The sequence below is a fragment of the Narcine bancroftii genome, chromosome 12 (assembly GCF_036971445.1).
Source record: "Narcine bancroftii isolate sNarBan1 chromosome 12, sNarBan1.hap1, whole genome shotgun sequence".
Classification (NCBI taxonomy): Eukaryota; Metazoa; Chordata; class Chondrichthyes; order Torpediniformes; family Narcinidae; genus Narcine; species Narcine bancroftii.
In genome coordinates, this window is record NC_091480.1 from 7,546,996 (window position 1) to 7,570,565 (window position 23,570).

Consider the following 23,570-nt stretch of genomic DNA (forward strand, 5'->3'; position numbering starts at 1 on the left):
CAATTCCTAGTAGCTCAAAAGTCTTACCAGGATCAGTCATGGTCGCTGATCACTGGCTCTCTTGGACCTGAGCCCTTTCTCCCAACACTTGTGGGATCCATGCTTTGAAGAAGTTCACTGGATCTCTTCCCTTGAGTCCTTTTTTCAGTCCAATAATTCGGACATTATTTGGTCTGCTAAAATTCTCCATGTGGTCGATCTTGTCCAGCAGAACTTGTCTGTCCGACTCCCATTGCTTTGTATCTTTCTTCAAAACTTTCATCTTATGTTTTTACTGTCTACTTCTGCTTGGTTTATTCTTTCCATTAAATCTTCAATTATTTCTTTAATTTCAGTCATCCTTGCAGTCATGTCTCTCATTACATTTTCAACACAAACAAATCGGTTGCTCAAGTTTTCCATTTTCTCCAGGTTAATATTTAGTTCTTGACCCGACTCCCCAGCTCTGCCGAGATCCGTCGGTCCCAAGGCCACTCTTGCGCCGCTCCCTTTCGGGCTCTCTCTCGATACTCCTGGCTGCGTAGAAACTTCTTCACTTTTTGTTCTCGGCTGCCCTGGTTTCTTAGTACTTATTTTGTCCGTCTTTTAGTGGAAAATTCTTAATTTTAAAGTTTTAACTGTCTTTTTGATACTCTTCCGGAGAGCTTGATCAAAATACTTCTAGGTCCTTTGCATGGCCGTGCCGCCAACACCTTTAATCTTAGTGTCTTCTTCAGAATCATGGCATGGTGTGGTAATTTTATTTGGTGGTGGTGTGTCTGACAGACCGCAGGAAGCAAGAATTCCAGTGTATCTGTATATTGTACTTATGTATATGACAATAAACCTTTTTGGTCATAGTTTAAAACACGTTAGTTTCCAGCCACATTCTCGGGGGTGGTGGTGGGGGGGGGGGGGGGGGGTGGAGGCCATCCTCTGTGCCTAGGTGTCCAGAAGGATGAGTTTGTAGGAGTTAGGGGCGAAGGAAACTACTTTTCTTTTCGCCTGGAAATTGCAACAGGAGAAAATGAAACAGGAGGCGGCGCCTCGACGTTCAGAACCTCGCTCATTGCGTGGAGACCCACTGACGTAAGTCCTTCGCCACCAATAAATAGGGTCGGTTCAAGGCGGCAAGAGTATTAATCGGAGAGGTACCGACAGCGCACTTTGATTTTCTGCAGCCCCTGTCCTGTTACCCGGGCAAGTCCTTGGTTCTCTCCCCATCATGCTAGCTCTGTTCGAGGCCGCCGTCGTGGTCCTACTCGCTGGCCGGAGCTGCTCAGCCCCCGGTCAAGAAGCGCAGGCAACTCGCTTCGTCTGCACTTCCATCCCGTTCGAGGCAGACCCTTCTTGCCCGCTCCCACCCATGCCCATGCAGGTTGGCTCGCCCCACGAGCAAGACCTGCGCTCCACCGTTATGCAGCTGAGAGAGACCATTCTACAGCAGAAGGAGACCCTGAGCCACCAGAAGGAGACCATCAAGGAGCTGGCCGGCAAGCTGAGCCGGTGCGAGAGCGCCCAAAGCCGAGCCAAGAGCAAAGGAAGCCGAGGAAAGCTCTCGGACAGTATGCAAGGCAAGGACACAATGGGGGATCTCCCCAGAGACAACAACAAAGTGACCGGCCACCTCGGGAGGACCATTCAAACCCTGAAGGACCGACTCGGGACTCTGGAGGTAAGGTCCAGGTGGAAGATGAGACCGTTCGGCCCACCTTCCCATTTCTGTGCTTTGACTTTACAATGTAGTGGTTCTCAGCCCACTCACGTACCACTCTAAGTAATCCCTTGCTAAGCACAGGACCCATGGAGTGGTGAAAAAGGTTGATGTCCATTTCAAGAAAGGAGGGGCGGAGATTGATTGAGAGGTGCGGGATTGGGGGATCACTTCAATTCCCCACCGCGACTCAGATGAATCTACCCCATTCATGGCTATCAAGTTTACTGTTTCCAAAACTGGCTGTCCTTCTACCCGATCACATCAGGTCCTGACTATAGAACCAGGAACTGATGAGCCACGCGTACAGGCAGACGCCGGGATCTGGAATAGCCTTGAGTTCGGAGCCTCCCTGGGTGGGTCTCGCACTCTTAGTAAAATTAAACACTAGATTTACTCGGTGGAGGAATCATTTGTTGCGAAAGGATGGAGGTCATAAGAAATTCGGCAGCATTTCAAATGTTTCTCAGAGTATAAGATTTTTCTAAGTTCGAAAATTCATCCTCGGTTCCCTTCTAATCCTACACACTCTAGTTTTAGATAGCTCTGCAATTCGTAAAGGAGGGGTGAAGAGCTTACCACCTTCCTCTGCCTTCTCAGTTTTGAAAATCAAGTCGCCATCAAACATCAACCGCTGTGAATGCTAACTGGAAATGCTCAGTAGATCGGAAAGTGTGTGAGAGACTTCCGGGCATGTTTCTATGTTGAAGATTTGCAATGTTTTTAAAATTTGCAGCGGACCTTTTTTTCCCCCAAACTTGAGGTCATAGAAAATATAGATTGTGGTAAACCTTTCCCCATTGCACAGATATATAAAAACGAGTGCTGTACGGGTTCAGGGTAGCGGAGATGGAGTGGATCAGAGGAATTGTTTCTCCCACTATGAGATGGGTGGTGGGGCCAGAGATACTCAGAAGAAACATCTGGACAAGACTTGATATGTGACATGTGAGTCCTGGAATTTTACAGGACTTCCTTCGGCCCATCTAGTCCACGCTGACCGAATTGTCTACCTGAGTTGGTCTCGTTTTAGTTTGGCCGCATCCCTCAGAACTTTTCCTACGTATGTAGCTAAATGTATTTTAAATCTTACTTTTGAGTCTGCCTCTGGCCACCACCTTCTGTGGATAAAGGTGCCTCGGGTCCTTTCAAGTTAGACCTTCATTATTCCCCTTCGACTTAAGATTCAGATTTATTGTCAGAGTACATGCATAATATAAATCCCTGAGATTTGTTTTCTGAGTCCTCTACGTTGGGAAAAGGGTGACTAGCTTATCTCAGGTATATATGAACACTTGATGGTTAGCATGGACGAAATGGGCCGAACGGCCGGTCCCGCTTCCTGATGGCGATGATTGGTAAGGCGAGTTATTGAATAGTCCCTGGTGCTGATTTAACCAGCGTGTATACAGTGGAGCTCTCCTTGGTGCTGAAACTCCAGATCTTCCTTCAACGAATTCCAGTCACCAGCTCCGCCACAGATTATGGGAATGATCCAGGGAGACAGTTGAGCGCATTATATAATAAAATGCTTTGAGTACAGAGGGAACATTAATGATCAGAATGTTCTCCCTTCAGTCAGAGAATCAATTAGTAGGCACCAATACCTTGGTAAAGAACATCACACAAGTCTAATAACTGCCTCAGGGCTTAGGCTATTTCAGAGGTGTGGGTGATGTGACTAACTGAAATGATGAGAATATCACCATATCTGGGTTTAAAAATGGGATGGAACTCCTTCACTCTAATTTTGCATCTACCAACGCTGTATGTGTCTGCGTGTGTTCCCCCAGATGCTCCAGTGTCTTCCCACCCTCCAAAACCTAGGTTAATTTGGGTGTAATTGGGCAGCGTGGGTTTAAATGGCTAAAATCATTTCTGCCACTCCTAATAGGCTGGTTGCCTGCTTTAACAAGAACATGCTTTCACAGGGCAGAAGTCAAATGAGCAGATTTCTCTCACACCCCCCTGAGCCATCTCTTTGAAGATCCTTTCAAGTTAGACCTTCATTATTCCCCTTCCTGTGAATTCTCTCTACTTAAATATTTATTCAATTTCCCTTTGAAAGTTGAAATTGAACCAACTTCCACCATCCTTGTAGATGGCACTTTCCTTGGTGCTACTGTTACATTTGCAAAAATTAAAGTGCATTACCCATTTACAAGACCAAGAGTTTTCCAGCACATGGCACCAAGGGATGAATATCTAGTATGTGATAACTAGTTTATAATGGAGTTTCTGTGAATGGTGGAAGTGTAGGCAATATAGAAAATCTGCCCTTATCATTGAGTTCACTATAATAATTGCTTGAAATTATTTGAAGAGGAATATCACTGAAGAAACTCCCTTTTCATAATTGAGTCTGATTTAATAACTTTAGTTTAGACATCACCTTTCTCTACCTTTTTTTTCTGCTATAGACGCCCTAGGCTCTGCTCAGAGTTTATGGGCCCCCTTGTGAAGCAGCCAAGTTTTAGTTTCTTCTGTACTCCCCTCCTACCAACTACATATTTGTGTTAAGTGAGGTGAAAAGACTTAAATTTGCCACAAGCCCCCTGTTCAAAATGGCTGGTTTAGAGAATTGGTTGGAATGGGATTAGTCAGCCAGCATTGATGGATTCCAGTTGTCCTGATGCTGCTTTTCCATGGTGGCAATGTCCTGGTGAAACCTTTCACTGTGTTCATCACTGACTGCACCAAGATCAGCAGGGAAGAAGTCAAAGTGTGAATATAGAAAATCAATTTTTAATGACGTGCTACACTTCATGGTTTTGTATGCTTGATGCATGTTGTCAATGAGCTGGATGTAGTTTGATGCTCTACAGTATCTTTAAATGCCTTCTAAGTATGCCCAGGCCTAAGGCAACATTTGCATAACACCTGCACTGAGTGCATGCCCAGGCATGTTTGGACTGATCAAAATAGTTTGCTTTGTGGGCCACAGTCTAGTAGACTTAAAAGGTGAAAGGAAATTATAAAATAGGTTGTACTTTAAAAAAAATAAATAGTGGATAATAGAAAAATTTTAAGGTGATTTTCATGATCATCAGCCCAAAAACCACCCGAAAGTGTTCAGGAAGCAAAATCTTTGTTGTCCAGTATATTGTTGAACACTGACATGAGAGGCATCAGATGCTAAGTACAAACAAAAATTGACATAAAAAACATTTTTAGATCAGTTGAACTGATGCAATGTTTCAGCATTGTTATGATTAAACTTTTAAATTCAATAAAAAAATTAATTTAATGTTTCTTCAACTTCCTATGTGACGCAGCACATCCGAAATTATCTTTGAAACTTGAAGGTGTCTTTTCTAATCCCCACATTTTTTTGGGAGGTAAACCTTTTTGGGGGGGGGGGGGGGGGAGAGTTGTCCAGTGTTATTTGCATTCAACCAGAAAATACTTGGGAATTTTGTGATTTTTTTTTTTCAAATTTTTATTTTTAAATTTTATGTCAAAATGATTTTTATCTAAATTAAATATTAAAATGTTCCCTGATGAGGGAACCTTTTCTGCAAATTGGTTTATTTAACATTAACGTATTTACTGTCACGATTATTTTGATCTTTGACTTGTGGCTCAAATTTGGCCAGAACATTGTGATAGGTTCCTGTGGATAAATTCTGTCAGTGCTAAATTATTCCAGTCTAATGAGTGTGCTTCATTAAGCTTATTCCACATTGCTGACAGTACAAGCTGTGTCCAAACAAGTCAATACACAATATTTCAGATACACAATGTATTGCAATAGGACTAATTTGATGGCCCCCATTCACCCCTAAAAGTATAGTACTTTATGTCATTATGCAGGATACAAATAGAGATCTAAAGGATTTTAGATCTCTATTTGTATGCCCATATTTCCCAATATTCAATTTGAGCAAATCCAGTTAGTAGAGTGTAATTAATTGAATTCTAAAGTAAGAGGAACATTTTTGTCTGTTCAGCTACATCAACTTATTCTGAGTGTGGATCCAGCTCAACTGTTAAACATTATTGTCTATGATTTTATCCATTTTGCTTAGTGGTTAGAAATAGAAGGTCGTCAATCGAGGCAATAACACCATTCGCCATCCGTTGTACTTTAAGCCAATAAACAAGAGATTGTGCAACCTTGTTTCTGAAGTTGTAACCAGAACAACAATAGATGATGTGTGTTAGGATTTTCAGAAGGGCTTTAAGGTGCCACATAAGGGTACTAAAGATAATTGGAAGACGTAGAATTGGAGCTAATGGCATGCAGCAAGAATTAGTTAGTGGACAGAAAACAGTTGGGAATGGTGGTATTTGCAGGGATTCAATTTGGGATCACAGTTGATGATCTATTTCAATGATTTGCACAAATGTAGCAAACCCACATTTGTATTGTTTGAAACGTTGGTTTGCATTGAATTAGGGTTTCAAGGAAATGAATAGGCAAGGACATATTGGAGGACCTTGTTAGCTACTGGGAAGTTAAAGTAGATCTTTTTCAATGGTGGAAAAAGTTGGCGAACTTGTATACGACTTTATTGTCATGTACCAAATTACACAAAATTTGTCAACTTTTGCTTGCCAAAAAGGTACACCACTACCTGGTGGCCCCACCGATAAGAGAAAGAAGAGTCCCTTCAGAGTTGATGAGTGTCTGTGCATTTTCCCCCCGCACTCTTGGAACATCTGCAGCCTCATAGCCTCCTGCCTGTTCTAGTGGTGAACCTGTACTCCTGGTTCCAATCCCCCCCCCCCTGCCCTGATGTAATCCAGAATCTGTTATCCAAGACCCTTCATGAACTCTTTTCACGATTTTGGCATCAGGAGCCAAGTCCCTGGCTGGATCAACTGTGATCTTGTTGAATCATGGAGCAGCTCATCAGGCCTTGTGTTATTATCTATTCAAGATGCTCAGTCACGTAGTATATTGAAGGCAAGAATATGCACATCAGGAACTGGAGTGGGCCATTTGGTCCTTCATGCTTGTTCTATCATTCTTAAGAACACAACTGATCTCTGACCTTTTTCCCCATTGCTCTCCTGATATCACTTGAATTTCTGAGTATGTGGAAATCTATCAACCCTTCTTTTAAACCAGCCCAGAGCCGATCTTGCACTGCATTCTACAGTTTTAATGCCAAGTAGATGATGGATAGGTCAGGAATTCAGAAATGTAGGAGTAGTGTAGCAGGTGGCGTTGAGGTAAAAGGGACCGAATTGCCTCTTTCTGTTTATTTTTCTTGTACGTCTTAAACTTGAAAGAATAATTCTGATCATTATTCTGTGCAAGCACATAAAATATAATGCCACTGACCAAAAAAATGAACATTTTAGCAGTGTGCTAAAACTATGGCCATCTAGAACATAAAAATTGCAGTACAATGTAGGCCCTCGATGTTGTGCTGACCTACCAAAAAAACAAAACCCTTCTAACCCCTCTATTTTCCTTTCATCCATGTGTCTAACAGAAATCAAATATTTATCTGTGAGTTTTTAAGAAGAACTGTATTTTCTTGATTTCATTGAAGCTGAATGAACACTTCAGTTGCAATTTCAATCCAGCTATTGCATTATATAACTCGCTTTTTCCTGCACATAATATATTTATGATTTGTTCTATCGGCTATATAATGTTGGTGTTGTATCAGATAATGCTAATTGTTGTTCTATTTAATTCCTTGAAGTAGGTCAGAGTTGAGAAGGATGTATGATACGAATGATTATGATCACAGTAGCAAAATCAACTTTTTGTTTTTAGTTTTTGTATTCAAAATTTACATTGCATGGTAAATTTGTACAAATGGAGCATCAAGTGCTCCCAGGTTTAGGTGAGAATAGACTGATTTGATCTACTCTAATGTACTTGGTCCACATTTAATCTTCCGCTTTCTTTCAAGGTATAAGTGGTGCAAAATTACACTGACTAATGGCAGGATATTTTAGAGAGCAAAAAAAGCCAGAGAGAGCTTTCCAACTATCCTTTAAGCTGGTAAAGGAATGTATGACATCAATGAACTGGTGTCAGTGGTGGCTCACTTGGCAGTGGCCTCAGCTAAGTTAGAAAGCTGTAGGGAAAGTTGATTGTCCAGAGACAGGAGCATGCAATAAGATGAAACTGCAGTGCAGGATTGAGGGAGAGATACCTTATTATAGTTGCTGCTTTTTGGATAAGGCAATAAATTAACTCTTCATCCGTATTCCAAGGTGGGTGCAGAAATATTGCTTGCTGCTTGTTTGAAGAGAATTAGCTGAAATGTTCTGGCCAATAAACACCAGCATATTTCTTAAAATCACTGTTATTTAAGAGTTTGTTGCAAATTGGCTGTTATAACTTCAATATTGCAACACTGCCTGCATTGCAAAATGTACATAATTGGTGATGCAATGCTTTTGGGGCACCAAAAGGGACTGTAGGAATGTAACTGTTTTTCTTTTTAAATTGAAATTTTATGACCAGCACGGTAGAAACCAATTCTGGCCATTTAAACCTGTGCTGCCCCAAATTAAATTACCAACCCCATAAATTTTGAAGGGTGGGAGGAAACCCACGCAGGCGTAGGGAGAATGTAGAAACTCCTTGCAGACAGCGCTGGATTTGAACCTGGGACACTGGTGCTCTAACAGTGTTGTATTTAAATGAAAATCTAGCCAATGCAGTTTGGAGATCTTGGAAATAAGAACATTACAAATATAATGCTGTGGAGAGCAAAGCAGAAAGCATTTCATGTGAGTGAATCAATTCCTACGTAATCATCAATCTACCTTGATTAAGGGATCAAGCCCACGTAGTGTGTGGAAATGTCCATCTTTGTTTGACCTGAGTTTCTCCAGCATTGTATTTATTAACTTAACCACGGTGTCTGCAGGCTCTCGTGTTTAACTTGCGAAAGGTTGTTCACCTGAAATGTTAACTTTATTTCTTCTTCCACAGATTCTGTCTGACCAGTGGGTTCTCTATTTTTATCTAAGGTCTGTTAACCCGTCTGATGCATTTGAATGAGCGCACCTCTGTTCTGCCAACATTAAATTTGTGAAGAAGTTGAAAGTTGTCCTCTATTGCATAATGTCCACATCAAAATGATCTTGGACACCCCCAATAGTTTATATTGAATTCCTACAGGCTAAATAGTTTTAAGCATATTGTTGATCTATTGCATTACACTCATGTTGTATGATTTTTTTTAAACCATAAGGAATGAAATGGGAGTTTAGAACAAAAATATTGAGTACTTGTTCCTTGATGTGAAACTGGTGTCAGGCAATTACCAACACCAGGGATGAGGGCGAGGAGTGGAATAACTGAACTCCAACAACTTTCTAAAGGGACCCATCACTATGGCTTTTTAAATTAAAAAGGCAACACTGCTATTGTGGAGTGGAAAAACAAACAGCTGGAACAGCAAGATGGGTTGAACAACATCTGTGGAGGGCACAGGGTGGGGAAGAAATTGCAGAAAATGTCCACAATTCCTCAATCCCCCCCCTCTACATACAGATGCTGCTCAAGCCACTGAGATACCTACACCACCCCCCCTCCCCAACCCTCTGCTTTGATCCATTTTCCAGTATCTACAGCCTCTTGTCTCCATAATCTGGAGCTAGTCAGAGCAAAACTTGCTCCTGCCACCCCCCCTGCTTGAATGAATGAAAGATTGGTGATTAATGTGAATTTGTACACTGACAACGACCTGCAAAATGCTTGTAACTGTGAACTTGTACAACACTGCAGCACAGAAGATTTTCCTTTGGCCCATCTAGACTATCCCAAACTATTATTCTCCTTATTCCCATTGACATGCACCAAGGCCATCGCCCCACATACTGTTACCATCCATGCACCTATTCAAATTCTTAAATGTCAAAATCGAGCCTGCATTCATTACTTCACCGAGCAGCTTGTTCCACACTCCTACCATTTCGACGTGAAGTTCCCGTTAAACATCTCGCCTTAATCCAATTCTTGTCTCACCAAACCTCAGTAAAATAAAGCCTGCTTGCGTTTACTCTATGGGTGGCAGGGTTAGTGTAGCGGTTAGCGCAACGCTGTTACAGCACCAGTGACTGGGGTTTGAATCCCGCGCTGTCTGTAAAGAGTTTGTACGTTCTCCCCGTGTCTGCGGGTTTTCTCTGATTTCCTCCCACTGTTCAAAATATGCCGGGGTGTGCAAGTCATTTGGATGTCACAGGCTCATGGGCTGTAAGGGCCTGTGATCATGCTATATGTTTAACATTTTAAAAAAAAAATTAAAATAAAATTTACACCCTTCATAATTTTGTATACCTCTGTCAAATCTCATTCTTCATGTTCTGGCGAAACTAAATTCCTACGTTAACATTTATTAAAATAAAACGATGCTTTCGAATGCTTTTTTCAAATGATCAACTTGCAATGGCAGAAATAAGGTTTGGCAAATTGATAATTTTAAGTGCAATTTAATGACTTCATAGAGGGTGATTTTAGTTGTTCAATGAACAATAATGAAGGTACAAGAGCATGGAGCGTTCGTGAAATCTATCTTCAGAATTATTGACTATGCTTCGTTTTCTTAACACGCAATCTCTTTTATTTTGCCACAGCAGCAGACGCGTCCTGATCTTTCCAACCAGGCTTTCCCCGGTGACCTCCGTGAGCAGCTTCAGAGGAAACTCGGGGACTTAGAAAGTCAGCTCCTAAACAAAGTCTCTGAACTTGAGGATGAGAAGTACATGCTTCTAAACGAGACGGCGGCACATCGTTACAAAACCGAATCTGTCCTGAACGCCTTGCACCAAAGGGTGACGGAACTGGAGAAAGGTATGAAATGGGCAAAATTGTCAGAAATGTCCATTGCCAATCACGGACTCTTGGTGGTTTTGTATAATAATGCTGGTACAGATTTGGAGTGAGAATAATATTAAAGGTGACTGTTTAATATCTGAAAACCATTGGTTGAAATTAAAATAAATAAAAAAACCCTATGTATTGCCTAAGCCACAGAGCTACAAGATCACACATCAGGAGCAAATGGCAGCCCCTTATGTTTTTTCTTGTTGCTGTTTCTCAAGGAAAACAATTGGATGCCCATGAACTGGAGGGATATGGAATGGGTGCAGGAAAGTAGGGCAGAATAAGAGCTGGGCGCAGACTAGAAGGGCTGAAGGGCCACTTTTATGTGCTGCAATATTCTTTTATTCTGCCCTCCAGTTTCCTCCCACCCTCCAAAATGTGCAGGGGTTGTAGGTTAATTGGCATATTTGGGAGCACGGGTTCGTGGGATGAAAGGGCCTGTTACCGAGTTGCATGTCTAAATTTTAAAATTGAATGTTATTTGTGGGAATGTTACTGTGCAAATATGTCATTATTTTGACAGTGAGTATGAAACCTGCCATAAGATTAAATTCCTTTCTTTACATGGCAAGATGACATCCAATATGATGTTTATGGATTGAATCACTATCTTAACTTGAAAAGAGATCCCAATAACCAGACTGCAATTAATTCATCGTGTTTCTAAGGTTATACAGACCTGATTCCTGTATTTCACTGTGACAAAGGCCATTCAGTCCATCAAATATCCTCCCACTGATTTTTCCCTGTGACTTGTTTTCTCTTGCATGTCTATCAATTTTCCTTCTGATTTCTTTTCCCCTTCCACCCATCTGCACTGCATGATAAATTGAAGCAGTCAACAGAGGCGGGGGGGGGGGGGTGGAATGGGGAGAAAGAACTTGCAAAGTCTTTGGTGGAACATGCAAACTTCTCACAGACAGCACCAGGGGTCAGGATTAAACCCTGGGCACTGGATCTGAGTTAGCAGGCACTCTGTAGGATAAACTCAATGTATAAAATCACTTGACTCATGGTGACCTACTACATATTAAGGCATCGACTCGGGTCTTGTGCAACTGGAAATAATTCTTTGTTTCAAGAATCCTTTCTCAAGGATCTGTTCGATAGAATCTGATGTGCAACGAGTTCTGTTTGTTCCTAACAGAGAGCAGTGGATTCAAGTCACCTGATGACTTCAAGATTTCGCTGCCTTTACAAACCAATTACCTGTACGCCAAGATAAAGAAGAGCCTGCCTGAGTTATTTGCGTTCACTGTGTGCATGTGGATCCGCCCCAGAGCGTCCTCTGGCATTGGAACGCCCTTCTCTTATGCTGTAGCTGGGCAAGCGAATGAGATTGTGCTTATTGAGTGGGGAAAGAATCCAATTGAGTTGCTTGTAAATGACAAGGTGCGTATCACTTCCTGGCCATGGATTTGTTTTAGGGGAGGATGCTGTTGATTCCTGGTGAAGAGTTTCCAGCCAAAAATATTTATTATTGGTTTCCTTGGGGGCTGTCCTGACCCTCTGTGTTCCTCTGGCACTCAGCTTTGACCCAGTTTCCCAGCATCTACATGCCTCTTGCCCTTTGCATGTGAATCACTGGCTTTACTCCACTTGACTGTGAACAAAGGCAGCTGAGATGGTGAGTACAGAGAGGCACAGCTCAAGAACAGACCATTTGGCCCCTGACGTCTGCATCAAAAACGATGCCAAATTAAACTAAATCTCTTCTGCTGCTCCTTGCAGGTTCACGAGTCTATCTAGAAGTTGCTATTGTATCTGCTTCTACCACTACCCCTGGCAGCCCATTCCAGCACCCAGCACTCTGTTAATCTCATTAACAGTGGGATTGGTCCACAAGGATTTGGAGGTTTCCCTGGCAATGAACTGAGTTGACATTCTCCACTCTGGTGTATGGAGAGAAAGCTCATTCTGCAAGCAGTCCCAGAGAACAGCAGTTTAAACTCTGTACAGAGACCAGTTAGAACCAAGCAAAGGGTGGAGGATTGTTGCAGATGTGGTCTTCTAATTAAGGTCTTCAACTGATGACCTATCTCCCAACCGTTACATGGGACAATGTTCTGGAGGGGACAATCTGGGTCGAGCAGCATCAGTGGAAGAAAAAGAATCATCAATGTTTTGAGCCAACACCCTTTATGGAGACTGGTTGGAGAGTAGCCTCGTCAAGGGCTTTTAGCTTGAAACGTCAACCATTCTTTTTTTCCTCCCACTGATGTTGTTCATCCTGCTGAGTTTCTCCAGCCGATTTAATCAACATTCCTCACCTCTGACAACTTCCCGGTGACCCAGAGCAATACTTCCTTGTATCTTGGTGACTTGATGGGCCAAATGGTCCTTTTTCTTGTCAAATGCTGTTGTGAGCCTTGGCTTTACTGTATAAAAGGTGCTTAATTCCTACAAGTTCTTAATACATGAGGCAAGACTATCAGCCATTCAACAGTGGATAAGAGGAGGGCAACAAAGGCTAATTATGTCCTGGCATCAACTCTGAGCAAACCAGCTGGAGATTTACCTTGGTGTGAATCTCACAATCTAAACTGAACACTGATGTACAATAACCACACCCATTATTCTCTAAACTAATTGAAAAATGTGGAATTCCTCTTTATATTTCCTTATACCCTGTAATAGTGAATCCATACTGGCTCAGAGCAGCCCCACTAGTGGAATCACCTTTGATCTCTCACACTCTGTCCTCAGACCCAAAAATTGGGGGGGGGGGGGGGGGACTTAATCTAATGACCATCACATCATTCCTGGGAGTCAACATCTCTGAGGATCTGTCCCGGAACCTCCATGTCGATGCCAATGTGTGAAAGGCTTGCCAGTGGCTATATTTTGAGGTGTATGAGGAGATTCAGTATGTCACTAAAGACTCTCAAACTTATTCAAGTGTAATGTGGCGAGCATTCTGGCTGGTTACATCACTGTCTGGTGCAGAGGTGCCAATACTCAGGACAGGAAAAATCCCCAGAGGGTTGTTGACTCTGCCTGCCACATCATGGGCACCAATCTTCAATCCATCGAGGATATCTGTAAGGGGACAATATCTTAAAGCAACCTCTTTCCTCAAGGACCCACACCACCCAGGCCCACACCACCCAGGCCCACACCACCCAGGCCCACACCACCCAGGCCCACACCACCCAGGCCCACACCACCCAGGCCCACACCACCCAGGCCCACACCACCCAGGCCCACACCACCCAGGCCCACACCACCCAGGCCCACACCACCCAGGCCCACACCACCCAGGCCCACACCACCCAGGCCCACACCACCCAGGCCCACACCACCCAGGCCCACACCACCCAGGCCCACACCACCCAGGCCCACACCACCCAGGCCCACACCACCCAGGCCCACACCACCCAGGCCCACACCACCCAGGCCCACACCACCCAGGCCCACACCACCCAGGCCCACACCACCCAGGCCCACACCACCCAGGCCCACACCACCCAGGCCCACACCACCCAGGCCCACACCACCCAGGCCCACACCACCCAGGCCCACACCACCCAGGCCCACACCACCCAGGCCCACACCACCCAGGCCCACACCACCCAGGCCCACACCACCCAGGCCCACACCACCCAGGCCCACACCACCCAGGCCCACACCACCCAGGCCCACACCACCCAGGCCCACACCACCCAGGCCCACACCACCCAGGCCCACACCACCCAGGCCCACACCACCCAGGCCCACACCACCCAGGCCCACACCACCCAGGCCCACACCACCCAGGCCCACACCACCCAGGCCCACACCACCCAGGCCCACACCACCCAGGCCCACACCACCCAGGCCCACACCACCCAGGCCCACACCACCCAGGCCCACACCACCCAGGCCCACACCACCCAGGCCCACACCACCCAGGCCCACACCACCCAGGCCCACACCACCCAGGCCCACACCACCCAGGCCCACACCACCCAGGCCCACACCACCCAGGCCCACACCACCCAGGCCCACACCACCCAGGCCCACACCACCCAGGCCCACACCACCCAGGCCCACACCACCCAGGCCCACACCACCCAGGCCCACACCACCCAGGCCCACACCACCCAGGCCCACACCACCCAGGCCCACACCACCCAGGCCCACACCACCCAGGCCCACACCACCCAGGCCCACACCACCCAGGCCCACACCACCCAGGCCCACACCACCCAGGCCCACACCACCCAGGCCCACACCACCCAGGCCCACACCACCCAGGCCCACACCACCCAGGCCCACACCACCCAGGCCCACACCACCCAGGCCCACACCACCCAGGCCCACACCACCCAGGCCCACACCACCCAGGCCCACACCACCCAGGCCCACACCACCCAGGCCCACACCACCCAGGCCCACACCACCCAGGCCCACACCACCCAGGCCCACACCACCCAGGCCCACACCACCCAGGCCCACACCACCCAGGCCCACACCACCCAGGCCCACACCACCCAGGCCCACACCACCCAGGCCCACACCACCCAGGCCCACACCACCCAGGCCCACACCACCCAGGCCCACACCACCCAGGCCCACACCACCCAGGCCCACACCACCCAGGCCCACACCACCCAGGCCCACACCACCCAGGCCCACACCACCCAGGCCCACACCACCCAGGCCCACACCACCCAGGCCCACACCACCCAGGCCCACACCACCCAGGCCCACACCACCCAGGCCCACACCACCCAGGCCCACACCACCCAGGCCCACACCACCCAGGCCCACACCACCCAGGCCCACACCACCCAGGCCCACACCACCCAGGCCCACACCACCCAGGCCCACACCACCCAGGCCCACACCACCCAGGCCCACACCACCCAGGCCCACACCACCCAGGCCCACACCACCCAGGCCCACACCACCCAGGCCCACACCACCCAGGCCCACACCACCCAGGCCCACACCACCCAGGCCCACACCACCCAGGCCCACACCACCCAGGCCCACACCACCCAGGCCCACACCACCCAGGCCCACACCACCCAGGCCCACACCACCCAGGCCCACACCACCCAGGCCCACACCACCCAGGCCCACACCACCCAGGCCCACACCACCCAGGCCCACACCACCCAGGCCCACACCACCCAGGCCCACACCACCCAGGCCCACACCACCCAGGCCCACACCACCCAGGCCCACACCACCCAGGCCCACACCACCCAGGCCCACACCACCCAGGCCCACACCACCCAGGCCCACACCACCCAGGCCCACACCACCCAGGCCCACACCACCCAGGCCCACACCACCCAGGCCCACACCACCCAGGCCCACACCACCCAGGCCCACACCACCCAGGCCCACACCACCCAGGCCCACACCACCCAGGCCCACACCACCCAGGCCCACACCACCCAGGCCCACACCACCCAGGCCCACACCACCCAGGCCCACACCACCCAGGCCCACACCACCCAGGCCCACACCACCCAGGCCCACACCACCCAGGCCCACACCACCCAGGCCCACACCACCCAGGCCCACACCACCCAGGCCCACACCACCCAGGCCCACACCACCCAGGCCCACACCACCCAGGCCCACACCACCCAGGCCCACACCACCCAGGCCCACACCACCCAGGCCCACACCACCCAGGCCCACACCACCCAGGCCCACACCACCCAGGCCCACACCACCCAGGCCCACACCACCCAGGCCCACACCACCCAGGCCCACACCACCCAGGCCCACACCACCCAGGCCCACACCACCCAGGCCCACACCACCCAGGCCCACACCACCCAGGCCCACACCACCCAGGCCCACACCACCCAGGCCCACACCACCCAGGCCCACACCACCCAGGCCCACACCACCCAGGCCCACACCACCCAGGCCCACACCACCCAGGCCCACACCACCCAGGCCCACACCACCCAGGCCCACACCACCCAGGCCCACACCACCCAGGCCCACACCACCCAGGCCCACACCACCCAGGCCCACACCACCCAGGCCCACACCACCCAGGCCCACACCACCCAGGCCCACACCACCCAGGCCCACACCACCCAGGCCCACACCACCCAGGCCCACACCACCCAGGCCCACACCACCCAGGCCCACACCACCCAGGCCCACACCACCCAGGCCCACACCACCCAGGCCCACACCACCCAGGCCCACACCACCCAGGCCCACACCACCCAGGCCCACACCACCCAGGCCCACACCACCCAGGCCCACACCACCCAGGCCCACACCACCCAGGCCCACACCACCCAGGCCCACACCACCCAGGCCCACACCACCCAGGCCCACACCACCCAGGCCCACACCACCCAGGCCCACACCACCCAGGCCCACACCACCCAGGCCCACACCACCCAGGCCCACACCACCCAGGCCCACACCACCCAGGCCCACACCACCCAGGCCCACACCACCCAGGCCCACACCACCCAGGCCCACACCACCCAGGCCCACACCACCCAGGCCCACACCACCCAGGCCCACACCACCCAGGCCCACACCACCCAGGCCCACACCACCCAGGCCCACACCACCCAGGCCCACACCACCCAGGCCCACACCACCCAGGCCCACACCACCCAGGCCCACACCACCCAGGCCCACACCACCCAGGCCCACACCACCCAGGCCCACACCACCCAGGCCCACACCACCCAGGCCCACACCACCCAGGCCCACACCACCCAGGCCCACACCACCCAGGCCCACACCACCCAGGCCCACACCACCCAGGCCCACACCACCCAGGCCCACACCACCCAGGCCCACACCACCCAGGCCCACACCACCCAGGCCCACACCACCCAGGCCCACACCACCCAGGCCCACACCACCCAGGCCCACACCACCCAGGCCCACACCACCCAGGCCCACACCACCCAGGCCCACACCACCCAGGCCATGCCCTCTTTACTCTGTTACCATCAGGAATCAGAAGACTAGCACTCAACAGTACAAGGATTCTCTGGTGCCATCAGATTCCTGAATGAACAATGAACCATAGACACTGCCTTACCTTGACTTCTTTTTCTTGCCCTATTTTTATTTGAAATGTGGTTTATAGGGATATTTGCACTAAGGTGGTCTCAAAACAACGAATTTACTGATGGTTGAAACATGGGAGTATGTGGAGGAAACCCACACAGTCATGTGGAGAGCTCCACACCCTCAGGTCCAGAGATGAGGATCAAACCTGGGTCTCTGGACCCATTGCACTGCCCAAATTTTAATTGGAGATTCTTGTTGCCAAAGATTCTGGTTCATCATGGAAGCAAACTAAAAGGGGAAATCACTGACCTTATCCAAGGTACTTCACCAACAGGTTGCCCAGCTGCCCATAAATATCAATGATGACAAGTGGAACCACATCTGCCTCACGTGGACCACTAGAGATGGTGTGTGGGAGGCCTATCAAGATGGCCAATTGCTTGGCACGGGGGAGAACCTAGCTCCTTGGCATCCGATCAAGGCAGGCGGTGTCCTCGTTCTCGGCCAGGAACAGGTAGGTGTCCCATACATCCATCCACCACCTACACCTGTGACAGAGACTTGGATTGCAATGAGAAGAGTAGTCTGTCAGTGGAATCAAATGTTGAATGAAAAGGAAAAATTCTGCCCAAGAAACATTTTTTTTTGAAAATATGATATTAAAGAAAATGCCAAAACACTGAGGTGAGAAAAAGAGCAAAACACAAAAGTCTGCAGACACTGGTTAAGGTAAAAACACAATGTTGGATAAACACAGCAGGTCACAGTGGTCTTTATAATAGCAAAGATAAAGATCCATAACAAAATTTCTGGCTTGAGCCCCTGAAGGTATGAGCAAGATGTAGACAGGCACCTAACCAAAATGGTGGGCGGGAGGAGCATAGATGGAGGCAGGAGGTAATAGGTGGATAAAGGAGGGAGGGAGGGCACATCAGCAAACAGGGGGAGGGGGAAGGCTCTGTGAACGGAGAGAGAAGGAGATGGAGAGGTGGAAGAAAGGAGACAGAGGGATGAGGAATAGAGGGAAGATGGGGAATGGTCTCGCAGAAATTGGAGAAGTCGATGTTAATGCTGTCTGGTTGGAGAGTGCACCAAACAGAATATTAGGTGTTGCTCCTCCAATTTATGGGTTGCCCTGGTTTGGTCATGGACAGATTTGTGGGAGGTAGGGAGGGGTCGCAGAATTGAAATGGATAGCCACTTGGAGATCTGGTCATTGATGTGGGCAGAGATAAGGTACTTAGCGAAGTAATCTCCCAGTCTGCGTCCAGTTTCCCAGATGTAGAGGAAGCCACAATGGGAATACCTGATGCAGTAGATGATTCCTGCAGATTCACAAGTGAAGTGTTGCTTTACTTGGAAGGACAGCTGTCTTTGGCCTTCAGAAATCCTTTCTGAAAAGTTCCACATGAAAGATTGGATACAATATAGGAATGGTTAAGTAGTTGGTTTAAAAACTGAATGTTCAGGTGTAAGAAGGTTTTGCAGGCAGTCTAACTGGACATCCCATGTATAGTACAGCAAGTGAGACACTACACAGAGATCAGTTGGTGCAGAGCAATGACAGCTTAATTTTACTGACAAGGTTTATTCAGGTGTCTGATAATAGCAGCAAAGAAACTGTTCATTATTTTGAATCCATTGAATTTGCTCATTTTTCAGAATTGGGCTTTGCTAACAAAACCAGCAGCTATTGCTCAAACTTCATTGCTCTTGAAGTGCATTGAGATATTGAGTAAAGGAATTTAAGAATCAACAGCATTAGTAGGTCTGGAGTGACATGGGGCAGACGTGGTAAGGATGGCATCTTTCTTTTGAAGATGAAGGATTGTTCAACCAAGAGAGTTTAAAAGGAAATGTTAATTTTGTCACAAGTTGTAGGACATTAAATAGGTCTTTAATGTATATTCTATTATTTCAATGTAAACCAAAATGAGATGTTGAGAAGTAATGTGTACAGATAACTTCTACTATGAAAAGTAAAGATGTGCAAAGAAATGGCCAGTCTGAATAATTTCCTAAGTGGAATGGCAGAGACAAATGGGGAAATGAGTTCAGTGTTTTGCTGCTGTGGACATGAAGTGAGTTTTAGTTGGGCCTTGATGACAAAGGTTTTTTTCAGCACATAAAAAGTTGGGGCAGGATTTGGCCATTTGACAAGGCCGAGAACCAATCTTGGCCATTTGACAAGGCCGAGAACCAATCTTGGCCATTTGACAAGGCCGAGAACCAATCTTGGCCATTTGACAAGGCCGAGAACCAATCTTGGCCATTTGACAAGGCCGAGAACCAATCTTGGCCATTTGACAAGGCCGAGAACCAATCTTGGCCATTTGACAAGGCCGAGAACCAATCTTGGCCATTTGACAAGGCCGAGAACCAATCTTGGCCATTTGACAAGGCCGAGAACCAATCTTGGCCATTTGACAAGGCCGAGAACCAATCTTGGCCATTTGACAAGGCCGAGAACCAATCTTGGCCATTTGACAAGGCCGAGAACCAATCTTGGCCATTTGACAAGGCCGAGAACCAATCTTGGCCATTTGACAAGGCCGAGAACCAATCTTGGCCATTTGACAAGGCCGAGAACCAATCTTGGCCATTTGACAAGGCCGAGAACCAATCTTGGCCATTTGACAAGGCCGAGAACCAATCTTGGCCATTTGACAAGGCCGAGAACCAATCTTGGATCTCCCACATTGTGACTGACCTCCGTTTCTCTCTTTGGTGTACAAACATCTCTCTCTCTCTTCCCTGAACATGTTCTTGGATCTGAGAATTGAACATTCCAAAGATCTACAACACTTGACATGAGAAAAAAAATTCTCATCTCAGTCTGAGGTGACTGACCCTCCACCCTTCCTCTGGGAACATTCCTCCTGCAAACAGCCTGCAGTTTCCCTCAGAAAGGAATTGTTTGTTGCATGTACCAAGATGTAGGGAAAAAAACTTTGGTTTGTGTGCTGTCCAAGCAAGTCAACCTACTGCTAAGTCACTGATTTTTTGCGCTAGGATAACTGAATATTTTAATCTATTTTTGTATTTATTGTCACATTTTAATTCAATTAAGTATTCAGTTGGAGTTGTGTTTGTAGTTTTTTTTTAGGTACCTGTTCAGCTGCAAGAATTTTGGTGTATTGTGCATAACAATAAAATATTATTACATTTTAAAGCAAGTAATGCAAGACTGTAAACAGTCTTGCATAAAAGACCAGGATATAATGTTAGAGGGAAGCACAGTTAAAAATGTACAAGGCATCATCTTGTACTTATGGGGCCTTCATTCTGGAGACTGGCAGCAGATGGAAAGAAATATCCTCTAATCTTGAATGGCATCCAATTCTTTCAAGCTTCATTGAGCGTGAACCAATCTTATTCAAAGATGGCAAATTGGTTTGATTATACCCAAAAGCTGAAATAACTCAAGGGGCCAGATTGCATCCTTATGAACTTGAGGTGTGTTCTGATCAAAGGAACTAAAGCCTAGGGCAGTGAACACCTATTAAATTCCTTACTGGGACAGACATCATCAAAATAGCTGACTTAACCCGCAGTGGTTTTTATGGGTACACTATACTGACTTGCAGTAAGTTGCTTTTGCCTTTATCCGAGGTTCTCCCAATTTTCACAGGGGTGGTAAATCTAACCTCATGTTTGTGGTGATGTGGGCTAAGATGTCACTTGGTTTGGAGAGACTATGATGGTGATCTGTGTGTAAATCTGTTCTTGCCCAGGACACAGTCGGAGGGAGGTTTGATGCAACGCAGGCATTTGTCGGGGAGCTGAGTCACTTCAACATCTGGGACTGCGTTCTCGCCTCCGATATTATCCGGAGCATAGCCAACTGCTCTGCCAACTTGGCTGGAAATGTCATTCCCTGGATTGACAACAACGTGAATATTTTTGGTGGAGCAACTAAATTGCCATTGGAGACCTGCAAGGAACGATTGGTCAGTTCTTGATCATCAAGATTTAGACAAGTGCCCCCTTTTTCTTGTACAGTTCATGTTCTGTGATACAATTACTGTGTGTACCTTTCCCCATGTCCAAATCTTTCGAGGGAGTATTTTGTGTCTTAAAATCTCAGCCACACTGGTTGTCCTGTTCCAGCAGGTAGCCCTCTGAGTCAAAAGGTCCCAGGTATGGGCATAGCAGTTAGCACTATGTTGTTACGGTGTTAGTCACCAGGTTAGAATATGGTGCTATCTGTGAAGAGTTTGTACATTTTCCCTATGACCTGTGTGGGTTTTCTCTGGGCACTCTATTTTCCTCTCACCATCCAAAGACCTCTGGGGTTGGGAGGTTAATTGGGCAGCATAAGTTTTGTGGGCTGGAAGGGCCTTCTAATGTGTTGTATCATTTTAAAAAAATGTACAAGACTCTGGAGAGCTGAGCCTAAATTCCAGGCTGGCACTCCAACATCAGAGAGGTCACTCTGAGATCTTGTCTACTCCCTCAGGTAGATGTAATATTTCACAATAGAATATTGAAGAGTGAAGATCTTAGTGACCTAGTTACTAGTTAATCCTCAAGTAACATCACTTAAAGTAGACAATGTGGTGGTCATTGAATTGCTGTCTGTGACATCATGTTGCATTCATTGGCTCCCTGATTTCCATTTGTTGCTCCAAAAAAAATAATCCATTTATTATATAAATTCTCCATCCATTGCAGTGAGAGGCATTATAGCAATGAGAATGTTTCTTGCCAATTTAAGAATTGTTAAGCTGATATAGTGACCAGCTTAAGGATGTTGACAGACCAACACCATATTGTTGTCTTACTGCAATGCCTTTCTGGCCATTGTGCTTTCCTATCAGTCCAACCATCTCTGGGAACGCTTTGCAGATACTACTTCCCATGTAGACAAATAAAATAACAGCATTTTCATGCAATTGTGAGGAAAGAGGTTTATTGTGCTATTTCAAGTTTGTGTTGGTGAAATTTCCTGAATAGATTTGAACTTTACAGAATAAAAAAAGAACCAATTTTCTTTTTTCTTGCTGGAATAACAATATTAGGGTTAGGGTTAGGGTTAGGGTTAGGAATGGATCTTTGGTGAGCCCTACTTGGACTTTTGTTCTGTTGAAATGGCCTTGCTGACTGATGTGTGCTAAAGATGTTTCACAGAGTGTTGGGTGAAGTGTACAGTTCAATGCACTTTAAAAGGTCAACTCTATCATGTTTTTTGGAAGTAGTTTTCACAGGCAATTGTTTTAAAACAGAGTTTGGAGATTGTGGCTTTTAATATTTTCCTTTTCCTTTTGGGTTTCTTTCCAATTTTTTCCAAGTCCGTGGTTACGGAGAAAGATCAATTCTCTCCATAGTTTCTCCCAGTTGGCCATTTGAACTGGAAAGGCTCTCTGCTTACTGATGCATTCTGTGTTTTCTCCCTTCATCCAGCTGTGCTGAGGCCAATGTTAACACCCCTTGATGATGTTCCTGGGAAAGATTCTGAGGAGATGAGCCCAAGTTCTTCTGGGCTGCGGGCTTCAATTGGTGCATGCATGTCTCCCAGCTGCTCCTCGTGCATCAGTGGGAGTCTGTCTGATTAGCTAGAATGCCTTGAATCTGGGTGTAAGCCGGTTTCTTTCCAATAGATTTGTTCAACTCATTCCTGAGTCTGTCGTAGGTTTAACTAAGCCTTGTAGCATACATTTACCTTGTAGCTTGTTATGATGTTTGCAATTGTACCCCCCATCTGAATCTGAAAGTGCTGGGATTTGCCAGGCCTCAGAATCTATTTGTTGTGTGTAATTCAGGGAATTGGATGATGGTGGGCTCGATGTCAAGGGAGCAGGTCATAGCACCAAACCAATTGTCTCTGGAACATCAGAGGTTCAAGGGTGACCAAATAGAAATTTATAACATTGAGAGACATTGATAGGGTGGCCAGTCGATCTTTTACCCACAAGGTAAAAATATCACCAGAAGACATGTGTTTGGTGGTGGCGTGGTTTAAAGGGAATGGGCAGGGTATGTCTTTTTACAGCATGCTAGGTACCTGGATCAAACTGCCAGGAGCAGTGGTAGCGTGGTTTAAAGGGAATGGGCAGGGTATGTCTTTTTACAGCATGC

General features: G+C 47.4%; 1 protein-coding gene across 1 annotated transcript; it reads left to right on the forward strand.

Moving 5' to 3' along the window:
- Positions 1 to 1,139: 1,139 nt before the first annotated feature.
- nptx2a (neuronal pentraxin 2a) lies at positions 1,140 to 22,456 on the forward strand. Its single transcript, XM_069906772.1, has 5 exons — positions 1,140 to 1,654; positions 10,247 to 10,463; positions 11,644 to 11,888; positions 17,827 to 18,006; positions 21,227 to 22,456. The coding sequence occupies exons 1-5, from the start codon at positions 1,205 to 1,207 to the stop codon at positions 21,452 to 21,454; spliced, it is 1,320 nt and encodes a 439-aa protein (XP_069762873.1). The 5' UTR covers positions 1,140 to 1,204; the 3' UTR covers positions 21,455 to 22,456.
- Positions 22,457 to 23,570: the final 1,114 nt, after the last annotated feature.